The sequence below is a fragment of the Artibeus jamaicensis genome, unplaced genomic scaffold, assembly GCF_021234435.1.
Source record: "Artibeus jamaicensis isolate MK-2021 breed Jamaican fruit bat unplaced genomic scaffold, CSHL_Jam_final scaffold_1019, whole genome shotgun sequence".
Lineage (NCBI taxonomy): Eukaryota > Metazoa > Chordata > Mammalia > Chiroptera > Phyllostomidae > Artibeus > Artibeus jamaicensis.
The window spans coordinates 30,720,044-30,740,494 of NW_026522025.1; the positions used below are offsets into that span (position 1 = coordinate 30,720,044).

General features: G+C 42.0%; 1 protein-coding gene across 2 annotated transcripts in view; it reads right to left on the reverse strand.

Annotated features, from left to right (window-relative positions):
• Window positions 1-3,462: 3,462 nt before the first annotated feature.
• The window catches only part of DDAH1 (dimethylarginine dimethylaminohydrolase 1), a 142,705-nt gene continuing 125,716 nt past the window's right edge, over window positions 3,463-20,451 (reverse strand). For both annotated transcript variants that reach the window (XM_037136541.2, XM_053655442.1), the window contains exons 5-6: window positions 8,833-8,976; window positions 3,463-6,669 (exon numbers count right to left, since the gene is read on the reverse strand). In XM_037136541.2, the coding sequence (XP_036992436.1) occupies window positions 6,553-6,669; window positions 8,833-8,976 (261 nt within the window). In that variant the 3' untranslated portion in view covers window positions 3,463-6,552. The remainder of the gene's footprint in view (window positions 6,670-8,832; window positions 8,977-20,451) is intronic.

The following is a 20,451-nucleotide window of genomic DNA, read 5'->3' on the forward strand; positions in this document are numbered from 1 at the left end:
ACATATCTGGTGCTTACACATCCTCCTGAAAGCCCGATAAGCCCAGTTATCTCGCGCTGTAAGTGGCCCAGTTTTCACTGAGTTAGAAATGAGTGTGTGGAGGGGGATGGGAGACGGGAACATTCCAATTTGCCTACAGTTTCCTAATGGAAGTGTGTCTTTGGAGCAGCCCTGTTGACTACCACAGAAGCTGTCAGGTCAGCTTAGAGGCATCAGTGATGAAATCCTGAGCTATTTCTGGAGTAGGTTGATTGATGTTTCACAAAGAAGATGACAGTTTGATGGGATCCAGGCTCAATAGGATAGGAGTTAATGAGGATAATGATGATGATAATGATATTTACATTACACCTTTCTTCCAAAGAACCTCTCAGTTCTTTTATCTCATTTGCCTTGAAAATGTCCCTTTGGAGGAGGGAAAGGTATGATTAATCTGTTTTTCGGGAGAGAAAATATAGAGTTAATTGCCCAGCTTTCAGGTTCCATTTTAGTGAGAAGAGATGCTTAAAGGACACCTTAAACCTGGAGAAATTAATCAGGAGAAACGCCAGTCTCAATTCCCATTCATCCAATACAATGCTGCCCTACCGAGCTCCCAGTAACATCCCTCCCTGGCCCCAAAGTCTTCAGGGGCTGCTCACAGACTGCTGAATTCAGTCTACCTTAGCAGACGCCACCTGGGACACTCCAACCTACATGATCTCACTATGCTCTTATATGTCCCCATGTTTTGGCCAAACCAATCCACTTACTTGTCCTGACCACCTGCTCTGAGCACCCTGTTCTCCTTTCGTAATGTTCAATACACTTGGAATGAACTTGCTTCATGTTTGTCTTCCTATTTGCACGAAATATCCAGGAAAGCAGGGGCTGTCACCATTGCATTCCCAGGGCCTAGCAGACTTAACTGGTACACAGTAGGTGCTTCTGAAGTGCACACCCACAGCCATGTCTTTGCTTGTGTTCTTCCCTCAGCTTCCAGTGCCTGAACTCCCATCTCTGCCTGTTGAAGCCAGAGCAGTCCATCAAGCTCAGCTCAAACCCGACTCCTCCTTGGGAGCCACCACAGCACCCTCCTCTCTGGTTTTCCCCTCACCTCTTCTGTGTCCCATGCACTTGTGCCCGTGTGTAGTCTTCCTTCCCCGCCCTGCCCAAACTGTCAGCTCTGGAAAGACAGGAGCTGTACCCGGAGCCGGGTACAGTGTGAGCGTGTCGAACATGTTTTCATTTGTGGAAAACTATCGCTGGCCAGCTTTCTTCATTCAGAAAAATTCCCATTTCCAGAGTCTGCAGCTCATCACAAAAGGAAATTTTTCTCATTTTTATCTTCCTCCATTCAACTGGAAGGCTGGGAGGAAGGTCAGCCAGGGAAACCCTGCTACAAAGGGTTTCCTTCACCAAGTCTCTCCCTTCTCTTTGAGGAGCACTCTGGCACCTGGGGGGAGGGTTGCATTTCCCACTGGGGCCCAGAGCAAGTTTGCAGGGGTAGCTGTTGGCATTTTTTCGTTCTATAGTCCATATCATTCATTACCAACCTAAATATGGGAGAACTAATCAGTGCAACCTCAACTGAGAAGATGTGAGTAAATCAATGACCTCTCCAAGGAATGTTAGTACTGGTCTGTGCTAACAAATGGGGAGCATTTGCAGGCACCGTTCGGTTATGAAAAGAAGACACCAGATTGAACTAACTCTGGGTATATGTGAAACCTTAGAAGCAACACATTTTTTTTGGCAGCTTGAAGACCACCTCCCCACTCCCCCAGCTACTGGCAACACAGGCATACTGAACATCTGTGTTATAACGCTCCATGGAAGTTAGAAAGAGCTGCTTCAACAACCATATCATGGAATATTCAGGGCTAGTAAACTTGATGCTGTGGATCTGCATTTATTGACAAAGGAAGATGCCCGCAATGTATCGGTGAGTGAAGGCAGCAGGCTGTAAACAGCATAATTACGTAAAATTATCTCATATTTGCATCTATACCTGTTCACGGATGTGTGGATATTCTCCAAAATGTTAACAGCAGCTAATCTCTAGGTGATGAAAAAGTTATAATAACCCAGAAGTTATTTTGGGTAACTTTTCCTTTACTTTTGTTCCTATAGTTTCTTTGTATTGTTTGAATTTTGTTTTTGTAGTGGGCAGCTATTTTTGTGGTGGGCAGTGAAGACCAGAAAAAGAAAACAAAGCTACTTTTAGCTAGAAAAAATTGTTGGGAACAAAAAAGCCTTATTAAAAACCTTCCTATTCCCTTTTGATGTAGTCTCATTTATTTATTTATTTATTTTGGTTTCTCCTGTCTGAGGAGAGATAGCAGAACAAATTTTGCTAAGAGAAATGTCAGATTTTACTGCCTATATTTTCTTCTAAGAGTTTTATGGTTTAGAATCTTACATTTAAGTCTTTAATCCAGTTTGAGTTTATTCTCGTATGTGGTATAAGAAGGCCTTCTGGTTTTATTTTTTGCATGTATTTGTTCAATTTTTGCAATACTATTTATTGAATAGACTGTCTTTATCCCATTGTATGTTCTTGCTTCCTTTGTCATACCATCTGATCTCACTCATATGTGGAATCTAAAGAGCAAAGTAAGTGAACAAACACAATAGAAACAGACTCCTAGATACAGAGGACAGAGTGCTGGCTGCCAGACGGGAGGGGGTTGGGGGACTGCGTGAAAAAGGTGAAGGGATTAAGTAGCACAGATTGGTAGTTACAGAAGGATGTAGAGCACAGGGGATGTAGTCAAAATACTGTAATAACTGTGTGTGGTGCCAGCTGGGTCCTGGAAATACCAGGGGAAATACTTCATAAAGTCCATGATCGTCTAACCATTACGCTGCAGGGCTGAAACTAATCCAAAATCATGTTGGATGTAAACTGTAATTGAAAAATAAAATTTAAATTATAAAGCCCCCCCCTCCAGGGACACAAAACAACCATACATTGATGTTTCTCTCCCTCTCTCCTTCCCTTCCCCTCTAAAGATAAGTAAATAAAATATTAAAAAAAAAAAAGCTTTAACCCCCCCCCCAAAAAAGCCTTCAAATTTCCTACAAGATGCTTCCTGTAAATCAAACAAAAACAACCCCCTCAAACTCTTGTATGAGAGAAGAAAATAATTATTTAACTGCTTCCATAACCGAGCCACACGATGTATCGACCACAGTTAGGAGCTACGCGGACAAGAGCAGCCTTTTTAAGGAGGCGCACGTGTGAAATCGAGCCCCGGTCCTAGCGCGGGGGAAGTGCATCCTGTTTAAGTGCCTGAAGTATCAAGTCTCTTTTCAACTATCATTTCCATGGAAGCCACTGATGGCAGTTGATTCACAGGTCCGGTATTTCTAACTCCTTAGCTTAGAAGAGAGAAAACTTTCCATCTCTGATAGCAAAGAAATGACAACTGAATTCACCATTGCAGTGTCTGTTAAAAAATAAAGAGAGAGAGACATACGTGGTTGGTCACAGTACAACTGACACTTTATTCCACTGTGATTGGTATACTTGTGGGATTAGGACAGCAAGGGACTAACTCAGTGCATAACTTCTGTGGACTAAAGGGCTGTGAAAGGCATTACTGGTTTTGGCACATGGAGTGGGTGACCGTACACTGGCTGGAACGAGATGGTCAGTGAAAGAAAATGCACAAACCTAACACCATGTGGAAATCATATCTGAGCTCTGTAGAATGTTAAGAGTAAATAATTACCAGGACTAACATGCAGCTCTAGATAAGTCGCAGTATTCATCTACAGACTATTTCCTCCCCTTGGAGACGAGGAGACAGTCTCAGTGATCTATCAGTTCACAGTAGTTTAAAAGAGCAATCAGGACACATTAGTGAGATCTGCCTGTTGATTTCTATAGCAATCCATCACAGTTGAAGAAATAATGCTAAATAATGTGCTTTCTCTATACTGTCCTCGTTAAACTGAATCCGACTGACCAAGTAATTCAACTTTTACCTACCTAAATACAACTACTAATGTCTTTATCATGTCACAAAGCAGTTTTTGTTAGTTTATCCCTATAAATCACAACAGACAAGAGGGGGACCTACGCCACAGGTTATTTTTCTTCTGCTAGGATGACATTATGCTGATGAGAAGGTGAAAAAAGTACCAATGCTATGCTGCACATCATCACATCGCGCAGGTAGTCCGGCGCCACCAGCCCAGTGGAATGAGGTTCTGTAGAAGAGGCACACGGACTCTACGTGATTTCTTGGGACAAAGTGAAGGAAAGAGGGAAAGAAGCAAAGGAGGGGAAAAGCGAAAACGGCCTCTGTAGGACCAGCTGTTCAAGGGAAAAATCTATTTGCTTGCAGTTGATGAAACATAATAGACAGTAGTTCTTTAATTTGAGATGATAGAAATAAAGACATTAAAAATTATGTGCCTAAACCAGCTGATTGGGTTAATTTTTTCATGGTTGTTTTTGAGATGTAGCACTTTCGCAAGGGGATTTCTGCTTTTGCCAGCAGAAGGTCACATTGAACCCCCAAGGGCAACCATAACTGCTGAGGACAATTTTTCTTTATTAACTTGGTCATGTGGGCAACATTCGTGCTCTCTCTGGTAAAACCGTATTGCTCACCCATGACAAGGCAGGTGGGAACATGACATTGACCATTTGTTCATAGAATGTATATAATTAGATATTTGCATGTGAAATAAATTTTGAAGTTAAGCAACAAGGAGGAGAAGGAGGAGAAGGAATTTCTTCCAATTCCAGCAAAAAAAATCATCAAATCAATAAAAAAGACAGAGCGGCTAAGGATGTCTCATTTACTAATGGGGAGATGAAATGACCGAAGGTAATTCTCTCTTGATCGTCAGACATAAGGAATGTTTGATTACGAACATGTAGGTGAGCAGAACAAGGCTTGAAGTAGTATTTCTTAATCTCCCTGATTCTTATTTTTGAAAGACAAGCCACAGGCAATGTAGGACAGGTGGCGATGACTAGAAAATTCAATAACATGCCTGGATCAGCCACCATTCCTTGGAAAGTACCCTTTCCCTGGCCTGCTAAAAGGCCAATTCTTTCAGACTTAAGTGAAAGACAATGACCTCTCCCTTTGCTGTGGCATTGTTTTATGAAAGAACTCTGCGCCAGTGTAAGATTGTGTAACTTAAAGGCTGGGGAAGAAAGAAGTTTTCACTGGATTCCACAGTAAATACTCACAGGTATTTCAAAGAATTGGCCATTGTCAGCAGCTGGTTTCAAGCACCCAGACTGTCACTTCCTGAGCACGCTTCATTAGGATCACACTAGACCATTAATAATCATTACAATTTTAAAATGTATTGATTTTTAGAGAGAGAGGAAGGGGGAGGGAGGGAGGCAGGGAGAGAGAAATATCCATTTGTTGTCTGCTCATTGATGCGTTCATCGGTTAGTTCCTGTTTGTGGCCTCCCTTGCCTGAGATCGACCCTGTGACCTTGTGTGTACTGGGATGATGCTTGAACCAATCGAGCTACCCGGTCAGGGGCAATAACCACTTTTAGATGTGAGATCTCTTTTGAAACAAATAACTTTGCTTGGCTGGGATAATTGCCAAAGGAAGAAGGCTGGTAATAGGGTGAGTCACAATGGGGGGAAATGGGAATGAGCTGAGGAAAAAAATAAGACTCTTCCTCAAGGTCTGTATATGGCCAGTAATGAAGCAAAAAATCTGTGGAATGTGACTTAAAGACTTTCTAAGAGTTGTGCCCATGAGGTGTTTCCAAGCTCTGTGATCTATGATTCTGTAGCAACCACCCGGTGCTGAGTTTACGTCCTTAGGGGTGGCGCCCTGCTTCCGGAATTTAGATCTCTGGGAAACCCTGTCGGGATGTGCCTCTGTATGGTTAACTCTCCTCCAAACAGCTGCTCTGGGTTTGACCATGGTTCTGTTGGGGGACCCAGGTGCCCTTCTGAGGGAGAGTGGGGGGTGCTGGGAGATGCAGTCATGAGGCAGAGGAGACCAATGGCAGACAGGGGGAACTTGTGGGAAGGTATACAGAAGGTGAGACCCCTGACTTGACCCAAGGTCAAGCTGACTGTGTTAGAGGTGAGAAAAGCAGAAGAAAATAAATGGAAAAAATTTTTCAAAGTTTGCAAGAAAAAAAGAGGAAGAATCCATGGACCAGTGCATTTCACAGGAAGCAATGATGAATAATGACATCAAGAAAAAACCCAGCTTATCTGACTGATCAAGACATTCTTCAGCATATATGGGCAACTACATGATTTTCCCATTGACAATGCAAACACTAACTGTGTGTTGCCTTACGATCATTAATCACCTTTCAATAATCCATTTGCTTTATATTTTCTAGGTTACTTAATTCATTTAGCAAATCCATAGTTTAGGTTGCCACCATGAGGGGAGGGAAGGAGGGAAAGGTGCAGAATGAACTAATTAAACTTAAAATTAAACTTTTGTACATCAGAGTTAGTAGCACAGTGCCACAGTAGATTGTCAATGAAAACAACAGGAGTGGGGACAGTTGTCAGCCTTGTGAGTGCAGTATCGCTGGCTGTAGGCAGGCACTGCCACTCAGGAGTCCACTTTCTTGTTAATTAAAATCGAGCAGCAGGTGAGCAGCCCATCCACCTTTTCCAGTTCAGATAGGCTCACGGGGATCAGCATGTGGTCCTTCAGTTTTTCATAAACCTACAGCAGGAATCAAGGAAGAAGAGAGAAGACTTATGTTCCTGCTTCTGTCTTACCACCTGCTCCCCTCCTGGGATAGAGAATTACTGGTAATCTGATTGTGAATTTAGGCTTTTCACCCATTTAGCCCCAAGATGCACATGCGGTCTAGAATCCACATGTGCCCACAGCCATACCCATAGTGCTAGGCATACTGGTTAACCGCTAGCTCTGTGCTTTTAACCTCAAAGTCAGAGATGTGTCAGAATGTGGTTGGAACTGGAGATGCTGTCATTGCTAGACTCAGTGACATGTGAAAAGCGGTGGCCATGTTTTCAGTCTGAGTTACTCTCTCTTCACACTTTTAAAACCCTCAGCTATATCTTAATGTTTCTTTCCTTATCAACACCACTCAGAAAAAACACTGGAGAGAATATAATTTAAGTGAAGCATTTTAGGTCAAATTGCCTTTTAATTACAAGTGAGAATTTTATAGCATTTTCTGACACTCAGAAAGCATGTGCCAAAACTTCAAATTAACAGTCCATACATTTTTGTCTGATGATTAAACAAAGAACATTAAAAAAATCACTTGAAAACACACCAACTAAAAACAATCTACCATGCTTCTTTAGGAAGCACTTTGCTCCTTAAAATTCACACTGTGGTTAAGCAAGGGCTGGAGCTGAATACGGTTGGGTTCCAAACACAGTTCTGCCAACTGACTACCTGAAGTGGGACTTCAGTCGGGTGACACCCTCTCTGAGCCCCGGATTACTTCTCTGAAAGGCTGGGATAAGAACAGCGCCCTCGCAGGGCTATGTACGCTAATGCATGTAGCGTGCTGGGCAGTGCCTGGCACAGGGAGGCCTCCACAGACATGGATGTTAGCCTTCCCGGTGATGACGAAGGCTACAGTCAGAAACAGCTAATGATCATCTAGTTGTCAGCTGATCAACGTGGCTGAAAGGGCATGAAGGATCCAGAGCTGTGAAGCTCCAAGTGACTTCGGTGATACAAGTGCTTGCTGTTATCACAGATTCTGGGGTGGAGGTCTAGGCACCTGTAGTTTTAACAACCCTGATGTGCATTAAAGCACGAGGCCCACAATTCATCTGGAGCTGGTGAAGCCCAGTCTGGGACCAGGAGTCCTATGTTTTTCTCAGGTTCACACTCAGCCATAAAAACAGAGGAAAACTGCCTCTGGATGCCCTGCCCTTCTCTTTCTACGTGTTAAGAGGGAGGCAGATTATGAAGATAAGCCTAGAAATTAAACAGTATTACATATTTAAAAGGTGGCATAAAAAACTAAAAATTTTAAAGTTTAAGGTGTAAAAAAATAAGACAAATGGTCACTTCAGGCTCTTCTGCAATGTTTAGTATAAACAGCTCGTTCTTCTGGGCAGAGATGAGATGCCGAATGCCTAAAAAATAGAGATACTTGAAACACCTATGGATGGGCAGTTTTATATGCTTGGTAGGACTAAACTGAAATACTAAAGTGTACACATGAGACTGGCAGAGTGCCCTAAAGACAAAGAAGATTTTGTTAGACCAGGAAAGAATTCCGTATGTAGGCACAATTCCCTTGTTGGAACACAAATGCAGACTTTTAGAGGGACCAGTTGGTTCCTGTGTACTGTGTTTCTTCCTGCTCTACACTTTTGACAAAGAGTATTTTAATGCTCATGATGCTACCTAGGACGTGCAGCCCCTTCTCTCTGCAGCCCTGACAATGAGCACCCACCTCTGTGGGTCATTCATATGCCTCTGCCTTGAGCGACACACGACCTTCTGATAAGGGGCAGCCAGAGTTGTCAGAAAGCAATGCCACGGTTGACCATCTAATTGTAGGTCTGTGCTTAGCGAGTCTGTGGGTGTGGGAAGCACACTGAATCAGAGCTGGAGTGCAAAAACTTACCTGAAAAGCTCTGAATACCAGGCGTGATCATCTCAACCACTGTGTATGCGTCAGTGACCAATGATATGAACGAGAAGAGTGAGTTCTACGCACTTTCCTTGTGCCCTCAATTATATTATACTTTCTGCTTTCCTAAGAATTTGATGTGTATAGAGGAGAGAGAAACCCTTGTTATTCTACCTTGAACTGCACCCCCCACCCCAACAGGAAAATTATCAAGGAAGATTACCCGGCAGCTGTGGCCACAAAGGATCATTTCTTACCTTTGCACTTTCTGGGTATTCCTCTGGGGTTAGGTGCAGCAAGACATGGCCTCTGCTGGGGATGTTTAGGTATATACAGTTTGCAGCTATGTCATCAGGCACAGTGAGTTTGTCATAGCGGTGGTCACTCATCTGTTGCATGATCTACAAAGAGAAACAAGACAGGATTAAGCCTAGAGTCCCGCCCCCCCACTTTCTAACACAAGCAAGGCCATGTTGTGGGACGGGAGCTTGCCGCCAGTGCCTAGAAGTGTTGCTCTGTGCTGGAGCTCCCACCTGTGACCTTCAGTCACTTAGAGCCACAAGAGGAAAGCTCGATGAAGCTGTTATGACTCTAGCACAATTGTAAGGGTTCCTGTTGTTGATCTTTTAAAAGTGTTTGGTCTCTAACTTTTAAAAAAGTTTTAAAACTGTCTATAATTTTTCTAGTTTTTGTTCATAAGACCTATCAGTAAGACACAAAATAGCCACATACATAAAAGGCTCACCAGCATTTTGATATGCTTGACTGAGGAAGGAGAGCTGACCAGGTTTGTAGGAAAAAAAGACTGGAGCAGTAATCAGAATGGTCAGAAATATGATTTCACAGTAACCACACATGCACACACACACAGAGAGACACTTTCCTCTTCTATGAACATTTAAATTCAATATACCTCTCTGTTCGCAGGTATGCTCTTAGTACAATTAGCATAAAAATCATCTGGAGAGAATATGAAACTCATATTCCTACGCTTCATCCTCTCCCACCTTCCCACCGCCCGACTGCGGTTTGAAGATTTGGGGTGAGGAATAGAAATTTGTACTCTGAAACGCCTCCAGGCAATTCTGAGGCAGACCCCTGGACCACACTTGGCTAAAAACTGGTCTAGTAGGACTATTTGTCAAATGACAGGTTTATTAGTGTTTTAGTATAAATAACTTTAAAAATAACACAAAGTGAATTCTGCACAAATTTTAAAATATTGACACCTCCTCCTCACTTCCTCAACACAATCAAAATGAAACCCCCCAAAATAACGCCCTCCCCAAACCACACACATACCAAAAATGTCCAAACACTGAAGCAAAGCAAGTAGTACTTTGGGCTTAGTCATTCACATCTTTCATTCTTTATCAATACCCATATGTGTTTTTAAAAATATTTTATTTATTTATTTTTAGAGAGAGGGGAAGGAAGGGAGAAAGAGAGGGAGAGAAACACTGATATGTGGGAGATACATTGATTGGTTGCCTCTCCCACACCCCCATCTGGGGACTTGGCCTGCAACCCAGGCATGTGCCCTGACTAAGAATAGAACAGGCAAACTTTCTGGTTCACAGGCCAGTGCTCAATCCGCTGAGCCACACCAGCCAGGGCAATACCCATTTGTTTCAAGGAATCTATCCAAAAGTCATGTAATGAAGGTATTAAGACCTTTTCCACATGGTGGTTCTAATATTCCCTTCCAGACACGTGTCCCTTTACCCTTCAATATTTGTGTGAAAAGGTGTTTCACATTACGAGACCCCAGAATTAGGCAGACTTGCCCACTTGGTCATGGTGGCATTGGACGGTAAGATTTATGGGATGGAAGTGTGGAAGAGATTTCATGCTCACAAGAGAATGTGAAGAGTGGTATGTAGTAAGCCCTTCCTGACTCACCAATCAGGCAAACTCTTCATTTCTCCTAGTGAAATATGTCAAGGGCTGAGAGAGGCTAGAATTATTATGATCCTTCATAGAGAATATTAGGAATGAGATGAGCTTATGCACTACATCAAAGACTGAGAGACACAAAGATGAGAGGGACATAGATCCAGTGTTTTAAAAGTTGATTGGAGAGATGAAGAGAGAGATAGATAGAGAGAAAGATTCGTTGTTCCACTTATTTATGCATTCACTGGTTCTTCTTGTAGGTTCCCTGACTGGGGATGGAACCTGCAACCTTCGGGCCTTGGGACGACACTTTAATCAACTGAAGTACTGGGCCGGGGTCTAGATAGAGTTTTTAGAGAGGCCATAGTCTAATGGAGGAGACTGACAAATAGAGATCACATTACAATAAGAATAAGCAAGGCACCATGCTAAATATTTTACATTTATTATCAAATCTCAAAATTTCCATTTTATAGAGGAAGAAACTGGGTTTGGAAAGGTCAAATAACTTGCTCGAGGCCATATAGGTGAATCCAAGCCCAGATTTCTGCAACTCGGAACCTTCTTTATTAGTCCTGTCACTTTGCTCTCTTTCCTGACCTGCCAAGCTGCGGTGGCTCACTCTCTCTAAACTGCTATTAGCATGTACTTTAAAATTTTTTTTAGTACTTATTCTTTTATTTATTCTCTGGTGGTACCATGAATTCTTTTTTCATTTGTAATCCTATTAGGATATGGTACAGCTTGGTGTAGCTACAGGATTTGACTGAAGGTCTCTCTTGCACTTTCTAATTTGAGTTGTTCTCTAAAACAGCAGGTCCACAGAGTAGATCAGCTGTGGGGTGGCTCCTTTAGAGCCCTGATAGAGAAGTCTTAGACTTGTTTGAATGTGTGCACAAATAAGAACTTAATGACACTCCTTAAGATGAACTATTCTAAGCAAATAACATATTCAATGTAGCCCTTTTTATAAAATGGATATGTTCAAAAATAATATGAAGAGGCTAATATAAGAGAAAAAAATCCAGACCTAAAGAGCCCTCTTCTATTATGAATTACTATTTAATGCAGACTTCCTTTTTGGCTGTTTTCAAAACACAGTAATAGTAGTTTCTATTTATTACTGTCTGGTGGGGGGGCACATTAAGGCCATCAACTCTGGAGAAAGAGCTGGATTTCAGTCTCAGCTCTAACCTTTATGAGCTATGTGAATTTAAGCTTTTCTTGAGTTCTTGGTTTCCTCACCTATAAAACTGGGATAATAATAGTCTTTTATACTCACTGTGACAGTTAAATGGAGATAATGTATATAATAAGGCACAGTAACAAGCCCTTAATAATCCACTAGTATTTTATGACAGCATGAATAGACAAAGTTCAAGTTTCTAGTCTACAATCTACTCTTCTGGCAAAGTTTAACTTTTAACTTCAGTCTTAAAAGAGTTTGTTTTGGAGGTCTATCTTTATACTTAAAGCCACATAACACTGTATCTGTCATATTCCTATGGTGATTTCTTTAGCATCTTCCTTTCTAAGGCCGCTCTTAAACATTATTTAAGAGGTAATTCAATGGTCTTGCAGGGTTAGCATCCTTTCTGCCTGGATCCCCTAGAGATAATTGCTAGAAAGTTCCCAGACTTTTCAAAACTGGGACAAATTTTATTACGAGAGTTTTTTATAAAGTTTCTCTTTCATTTCAAATGGACTGCTAACTCCTTGAATGCAGGTTTAGGCACAAACCTAAAGCCGTGAGCACAGCGTGGGCTCCCAAGTCAGATAGGTCAGGGTCTGCAGCCTTGCTCTGCAACACACTAACCCTGTGACCTTGAGCAAGTTACTTAAGCTCTCTGAGCCTCCATTCCCTTATCTTTAAAATAGGGCAACATTGAAGATTATTTTTTAAAACAGAACAAAGCAAAAAAGATCATGTACATAAAGTGCTTAAACAAGTTCCTAGCACACACGAAGTGTGTAATAAATGTTAAGCATTCTTCCATCTTTGTTTCTTGCAAGTCGCCTGGCATGTAGCAGGTGATTGAAATAAGTTTACAACTAATTGATTAATTTCTTCATTCCTTTCAAAGGATATAGGGAACTTTAGAAACTCACTGGGATGGACTATGCAATCAATTACACATGTGAACAGCTGCATTCCCTCAGGAAAACAAGATATGGTCTACATCCGGAAACATAAATACGATTCACTACTTAAAGTACACCAGGCTAAACTCAATGAGGCCAAGCTTTGTCTTTGTTTATGCTGTACAGAAAGGCACTATGCTCTGTGGTCCGAACCCAAAGGACTTGGATGTAAGACAATAATGGTGGACCTGGGGTGAGTGCACAGCACCTAAAGCATTAAACCAAAGGAAGGAAAGAAAAAAACTTGGTGTATAGCAAACTAAATACATATGCCTGTGTCAGTTTGCAACCCCTAACTTAGTAACATGGTATAGGAACCCAAAAAACAGATTGGTTTCTTCAGGGTATAAATGAGGCTCTTTCTAAATCCAAGACACAAGTTAGGATTTGTGTGACTTCAGCAATTACTCTGGGTCTGTCTGGCCAGCATGCTTCTTGCCTGGTACAGGGAGTAGGAATGCACTATGTCTGAATCTCTGCTTATTGTGTCCTGTTGGAGGTGGGCCAAGACGGTCAGTGTGCTCACGTCTGCAGTCAGACCAGACTGTCATCTCTCTCAGGGATCGGCCCTAATTTACCCAGGAGTTCCAGATTTCTTCCAGACCAGGAAGGAGAAAGTCCCCTGGGCCAGATGCCTACTAAGTTGAACCCCAGTGATCCAAGGGCCTCACAAAGATCCTTGAAACATGGTATATACAGCCATTACCTGGTCAAGTGTAGACACAAATAAAGCCTAGAAAATCTCCTATGTCCATTGACTTAATTTTCTAAGCAATTGAGAACATTGTGGGTCGCATATTTTGGCCTAACCCATTCAGGGTAGTCGCTCCCAGCATTCATAAGCACTAGATAATTGCCAGTTGTTTTTCCAAGTTAATTCATGGCCCACAGGTGATTCACTGCACTCTTTTCTCCTAGATAAAGAAATCACTTATGTACAAGATGAGCTGAAAGAGAAAGGAGTGTGGCAAGACCACAGCTCACCGCCTGACTATACCTTCAATGGCCCCATCAGCAGCCTGGGCAAACTTCCCACCTCTTCATCTGACTCATGCATGTCCGGTGGGGACTATGAAGCAGAAACATGGAATGTTGTACATTCCAGAGGAAGTGTTACCACGGATCCTTATCAGTGCTGAAATCTTGTTTATCAGCGAGGGAACTAACTAAAATTCCAAGGCTGTGCCCACCTCAGAAAGTGCCTAGTTTTTTTGGAGTAACGGAAGCCGTGTGTTGCCTTTCCCTGTGTGCTTTACGTACTAGGGCTCGAGCTCTCACCATGCTCCCTCCCATCTCTTACCCTCACCTCCATTTATTTTTTAATACTCCCCTGAGAATATGCTTTTTATTGATTTAGGGAGAGAAGGAGAGAGAAGGGAAAGGGAAGGAGAGAGGGAGAAGGAGAGAACAGAGACATGGATGTGAGAGGAAAACATTAATCAGCTGCTTCCCATACACACCCCAGCAAGGGACTGAACACACAACGTAGGTGTGTGCCCCTACAGGGGGTGGGACCCTCAGCCTTTGGTTTATGGGATGATGCTCCAATCAATGAAGCCACCCAGCCAGGGCCACCCTCAGTTCCTTGAGTGAACAATCCCACCCCTCTCCCCAGTTCCTTTGTGTTGGCTCTGTTCTTCAGTTAAGGGCATTGATTTGACATTATAATTGCTGCTTTTCATCACCCTTTAGTGTTTCTCTATTTTCTGAGCTGTAAAGATAGAATTTATAGCTTCTAGTGGGAGCATTCCTAAAATTACTGACATAAGGGCCAGGAATCTTTCCAACTACGGCACTGGAAGGAAGCTCTACGGGTACCCTGGACCACCAGAAAGATGAACAAGTGGGTCCGAGAGCAAATGAAGCCCAAGACATCGCTGGGAGCAAACATGGCAACATGGAATCTGTCCTAGTTCAGGCACATCATGAGAAGGCAGTGTTCCTTGGAAAACACGGTCATGCCGGGAAAAATAGAAGGCAGCAGGCAAAGAGAAAGAATACAGATGAGATGGGCTGACTCCATTACAGAAGCCACAGGCTTCTGAGCAGGAGTACTGAGGACAGGCCATTGTGGTCATCATTCATTCATTCATTCATTCATTCACGGGGCAGCCAGGACTGAACTGCACAGAATGCACACTCAACCTGGCATTGTTTCAGGATAATTTAATTTTTTTCATTACTGCAAAGAATTATAATAATTTAGTGCTGGGAATACATAAAGTAATTCAATGATAAATTCTACTGAGAGTTACTCTTAAAATAAATGTCTTAACAAAAACCACTAAAGCCACCTTAGAAATTTTTCAATTAATTTATCAAGGCCCCAGGGTTATCATTTTAAGACAGGTTAGAAAATGTGGCAAAACAAATGACTTTTAATAATAGAACAGGCCCCATTTGGAACAGTGAGTAGTTTTGCTTGACTGTGGAAATAAAGAACACAAAAGCTCTGTCAGGCATCGGCTTTCTATGTGAAAAAGATTTAGGAAGTGGTAATGATAGACAATAGAGAAAAAAATCCCGTTTTTCATGAAAAAGCTAAAGGCATTTATTTTATTTATTTATTTTTACCTTCTTACTGAATTTGTTGGAGTGACATTGGTTGATAAAATTATATAGGTTTCCGGTGTGCAGTTCTATAACACGTCATCTGTGTGTTGTATTGTGTGTTGACTACCCCGAGCCAAGTCTCCTTCCATCACCACTTCAACGGGTTTGTTTTAAACACAAAGAGTTTCTATCTCTTGGGACAAAGAACAGGTTTCTTTGTTCTTGTCAGAGCGATTATTTTCCTTTCTCTTATATGTTACTGTCTGAATAAACCAGCTTGCCACTTATTTATAGCTGGGTTCAAAAGATACATTTATATGCACAATGCAGAGCGCTGGCCATTTGTCGGGGAACAAAGGCACAGAAAAAGATTCCTGAGACTGTACATCTCCAACGCTCTTCCCCTGTCGTGTTCAAACGGACACTGGCAGGACGCGCTCACACGGCCCGGCTGGCAGGGCGTCCCCTCAAAGAGCTCAGGCTCCCGAAGAGGCGAGGTGGAGGAATGGGCTTTGTTTCTGCTTTGTGGATGCACAGAAGCCTTTGTTAAAAGACGAGCACCATTTCAAATATCCCAAGAATGTGCTGTTGGGCTGTTTAGTTCTGTGTTTCGACATTTTTTTCCTAAAAAACGGTGAAGGAGGCATATTGCCTCAGACATCTACGTAAAGGGTTCTTCTAACCACAGGGACTGCGCTTTGGGCTTCACACTGGGCCCCAGGACAGAACCAAAAGAAGAAAGCCCCAAACTTCCACAGCAATACAAACTCCCCGGAGGCCCCAGACTGCGGATGATCCACAGTCTGGACTTTGAGGAGGATCTGAGAAGTGAAGAGGAATGGTGATTTCTTGTTCCACCCATTCATGTATTCACTGGCTGACTCTTCCATGTGCCCTGACTGGGGACTGAACCTGCAACTCTGTTGTACTAGGACGATGTTCCAATCAGTTGAGCTACCCAGCCAGGGCTAGATGCTGCTTTAAATGCCCTTTCTGACTTTTGCCATTTCCCTGAAGAAATTGTTCCGTGTAGAGTAATTACTATTGGAATTAGATATAATTATTATTTGGTTCAGTTCGACAGTTCTTTATGGAGGTTCCACTTTGGGACAGGACCCATGGTGGTGGAAGGTGGGAAGGGTAAGATAGTTGCAGGCTCTGCCTTCAGGAGACAGTCTGTACTTTAAGACAGGATGAGCACGTGGAGGGTAATGCTAGTAGGAAGAAGAAAGTGAACCTCACTTCTGTCATAGGCGCTTCCTTAACAAAGCAGGCACGCAATAGAGAGGAAATGGCTGTGAGTGTCAGCTTGGCCACGATGTGGTCTGTTACACAGCTGGCGGTTTGGAGGAACCGGACTTGCTCCCCAGAGTGGAGCTGTCACAAAGCAGAGTGGGAAACGCCTGGCTTTCCGCCCAAGAGAATTTACATAGCTGGTTGCATTCACAAGCAGGCATTTCCGGCAGTTCCCAACGTTTCTGGGAATTTTCTCATCCAAAGGACTGGAAGGCAGCTCCGTTCTCCCACTTGCTTGTTACTCATGGCTTCTTTGTATCACATAGGTTATTTTTTTTTTAAATCTTGGACTATGTTGTTTCACAGACCAATTTAGGAGTTACTGGTCAAATGCTGAAGTGAAGGTGTATAGAAGGCCTTCAGAGAAATCCAGAGCACATCTTTGGCTTGCTCATGATTGGCCTTTGTATGAAATATACATATGCACCCATCTCGACATATCAAATCTGAGCCAATATTAAAAGTAACAGATTATAGATTGTATTGAGATATATAATATATGATGCTTGAGCACACTTTTCATTGCTACTGGCTATCTAAAATTACTCATGCATTTATCTGTCATCCATCAAGGGTTTATTGAGAGCCTGACAACAGAGTAGGCATCAAGCCCGGGCAGTCCTGTGAAGGCTGAGTCAATATAGCTATGGATAAAATTTTAGAATTTATATCAGGTTTTCAGTTTTCCTAGTCCTGCAAATCAGGTCAAAATGAGCAGAATTTGAGAGAGGTTGTCTTTTAAACATCCGGTCTGAACTGACGGGCTGTACAGATTTTAAGATGACGTTATTTGGTTCCTTTTGGTTAAATCTGGGCATACTGTCAATGGCAGATATTCCCTTCAAAGCTAGCAGTCATCTCCACAAATTCTCTCTCATATTTGGAACTGCTGCTTTCCTTTCGCTCAGATACACAATCCACTGAACACGTGGAAGAATAATTTCTGTCACTGAAACTAGACCGGAGTTCACACGACCCATTTCTGGAAGGGGCCCTCAAATATGATGGTTTCTGTGCAGGGCTTGGGGAACCTCGCGCCCTGTTAGGGAACCACTCTGAGCATTCTGGGGAGGGGGCAGGGGCAGGAGGAACAGGGGAGGCTCCCTGGGTGAGTAAAGCCACAGCTCCAAGTTTCCACTTTCAGGGGAGGAGAAGAAAGAAATTCGGGCCAAAGCAACCCTTCCAAAATGTGAAATCGGGGATCCTACCCTCCCTTTGAACTCCCGCCCATGTGTTCTCTAAGACTGGCACGATGGCAGAAGCAAATCACCCACGGCCTTATTCTTACGTTTTGTACAGTACACAGCCTCCTACTTGTCTATAGAAGCCAAGTCCTGGTTATGCTTCCCCAGATAACTGCATCCTAAATTTACAGCACTAAATGTCATCATCAAACATTAATTCTGGATAATTCCTGGTGATCTTTCTGGTCTCCTGGGGGCATTTAATGACAAGAAATACCTGTAGCACTTATTGAGTTATTTTTAATTTATTGATGGTTCATCTATTCTTCATTCGTTTCTCAAAACAATCTATTTTTACAGATGAGAAAACCCAGGTCCAGAGAAATTCAGTTATTTGTTCAAGGTCACATATTAAGGCAGTAAATCCAGAATCTGATGTCCAGGTACATCAGCCTCCAAATGCCCACCTTTTCGTCTCACCCCAAACTACCATGTTGCTAATATCCCTTGAGAGACTAGACTCTGGGTTCAGGAACTAGCAGCGTATGGGCTAATTTTCCCTATACATTCAATTTATTTAACATGCACATATTTTTTAAAAGTTTGCATTTAATTAATGAGAGAAAGAGAAGGAGCAAGCAAGACAGAGATTTGTCATTCTGCTTATTTATGTTTTCATTACCTGATTCTTGTATGTGCCTGAATGGAGATTCACCCAGCCTTGGTATATTGGGAGAATGCTCTAACCTACTGAGCTACCTGGCCAGGGCCTAGAGTTTGCACTTAATTTTAGAGAAAACCTGGCCCCTGAAGCCACCTGAGTTTGCTTCTGGACTACATGGGCTGGTTTCCTCAAAGCTAGCTATTATGTCCTTTAAAAAGATAAAAAAGGAGCAAATTCATTGGGAATTGAAAGAGACAGAGGGTGGCAATGCATTATTGTTTCTTGAGTATCAGAGGAGCAGGCTCCAAGGTGAGAGAGGAGAAATGGCCAAACACCCTCACAGTGATGTCCAGGACCAGCCCTGTTCACTCTGAGCTGCTGCTGATGGATGAATGCTTGTCCTCTGTATGAACAAGTGATTCCTTGGCTATCAGTAGGGCATGCATTAACAATTTTTTTGCAATAATTGTGATTGCTTTGTATTGAGTCATTCAAAATCCTCCTCTTGGTCTGCATTGCCATTTGTGAAAGGATTAGGGAACAATCTGTACCCATGTTAAGACCATTCTTTTTTGGTTTTTTTTCCGGAATAGGATGAAGAAAATTGTCTTCAGCACATGTGCAGCAGCACCATGAGATCCTCAGTTCCAGGCTAGGAAGTGTGGGGGAAAATATAAGCATGATATATCCACATAAGTTTAATATACATTTTACTAATAGAAAGGGTGGGTAGCATACAATTTATAATGTTCAATACACTTGACTATAAATGTTATATTGCCAGCTGATTCTCATAGGAAGCTTTTTTATGCACGTTTTCAGAGCTCATGTATCTGAAGCCAACATATTATGGCAACGGAAAAACCAGTGTAGTTTCAACATTGCTGTTGACTAATATTTTTTACACTAATGAGACAAGTGAAACAATGAAGACATACATTCAAACTTTGCTTGTTTGGCAATGATGTGAGTGACTGCTTTAAAACATAATAGTTTTTAAATATTGGAAAACTATTACCTTATTTTTTCCCTCCATGTAATGGCTATACACATCCCTCACTTTCAAGTTTAATCTGCAGGTTTAAAATTTTTTCCATCCAGCTTACATTTAAATCTTTTATCTACCTTGAATTTATTTTTGTGTATGGTGTACATTGGTGCTCAAGTTTCATTTTTTGCACATAGCTGTCCAGTTCTCTCAACATCATTTGTTGAAGAGGCTATTTTTACTCCACTTTATGTTGCTGCCCCCTTTGTCAAATATTAATTGACCAAGGAGACTTGGGTTTATTTCTGGGCTCTCTGTCCTATTGGTCCATGTGTCTGTTTCTATGCCAGTACCAGTTAAAGAAAACAGTATTAAAATAAAAAGAGAACCAACTATATGGAAAAACATATTTGCCAATGATACCTCAGACAAGGGTTTAATCTCCAAAATATACAAAGAACTTATATGACTCTAAGAAGACAAGCAACCCAATTAAAAAATGGGCAGAGGACTTGAACAGACACTTCCCCAAGGAGGACATACAGAGGATCCAGAGACACATGAGAAGATGCTCAATATCGCTAGCTATCAGAGAGATGCAAATTAAAACCACAATGAGATATTACTTTGCACTGGTCAGAATGGCTATCATAAACAAAGCAACAAACAACAAGTGTTGGAAAGGTTGTGGAGAAGAGGGTACCCTAGTCCTTTTCTGGTGGGACTGCAGACTGATACAACCACTATGGAAAATAGTATGGAATTTTCTCAGAAAACTAAAAATGGATCTCTGCCTTTTGATTTAGTAATTCCACTGCTAGAATTATATCCTAAGTGCCCCGAAACACCAATCCAAAAGAACTTATGCACCCCAATGTTCATAGCAGCACAATTTACAATAGCCAAGTGTTGGAAGCAACCTAGATGCCCATCAGTAAATGAATGGATCCAAAAACTATGGTACATTTACACAATGGAATTTTATGCAGCAGAAAGAAAGAAGGAACTCCTACCCTTTGCAACAGCATGGATGGAACTGGAAAGCATTATGCTGAGTGAAATAAGCTAGGCAGTGAAAGACAAATACCATATGATCTCACCTTTAACAGGAACCTAAACAATAAAACAAACAAACAAGCAAAATATAAACAAA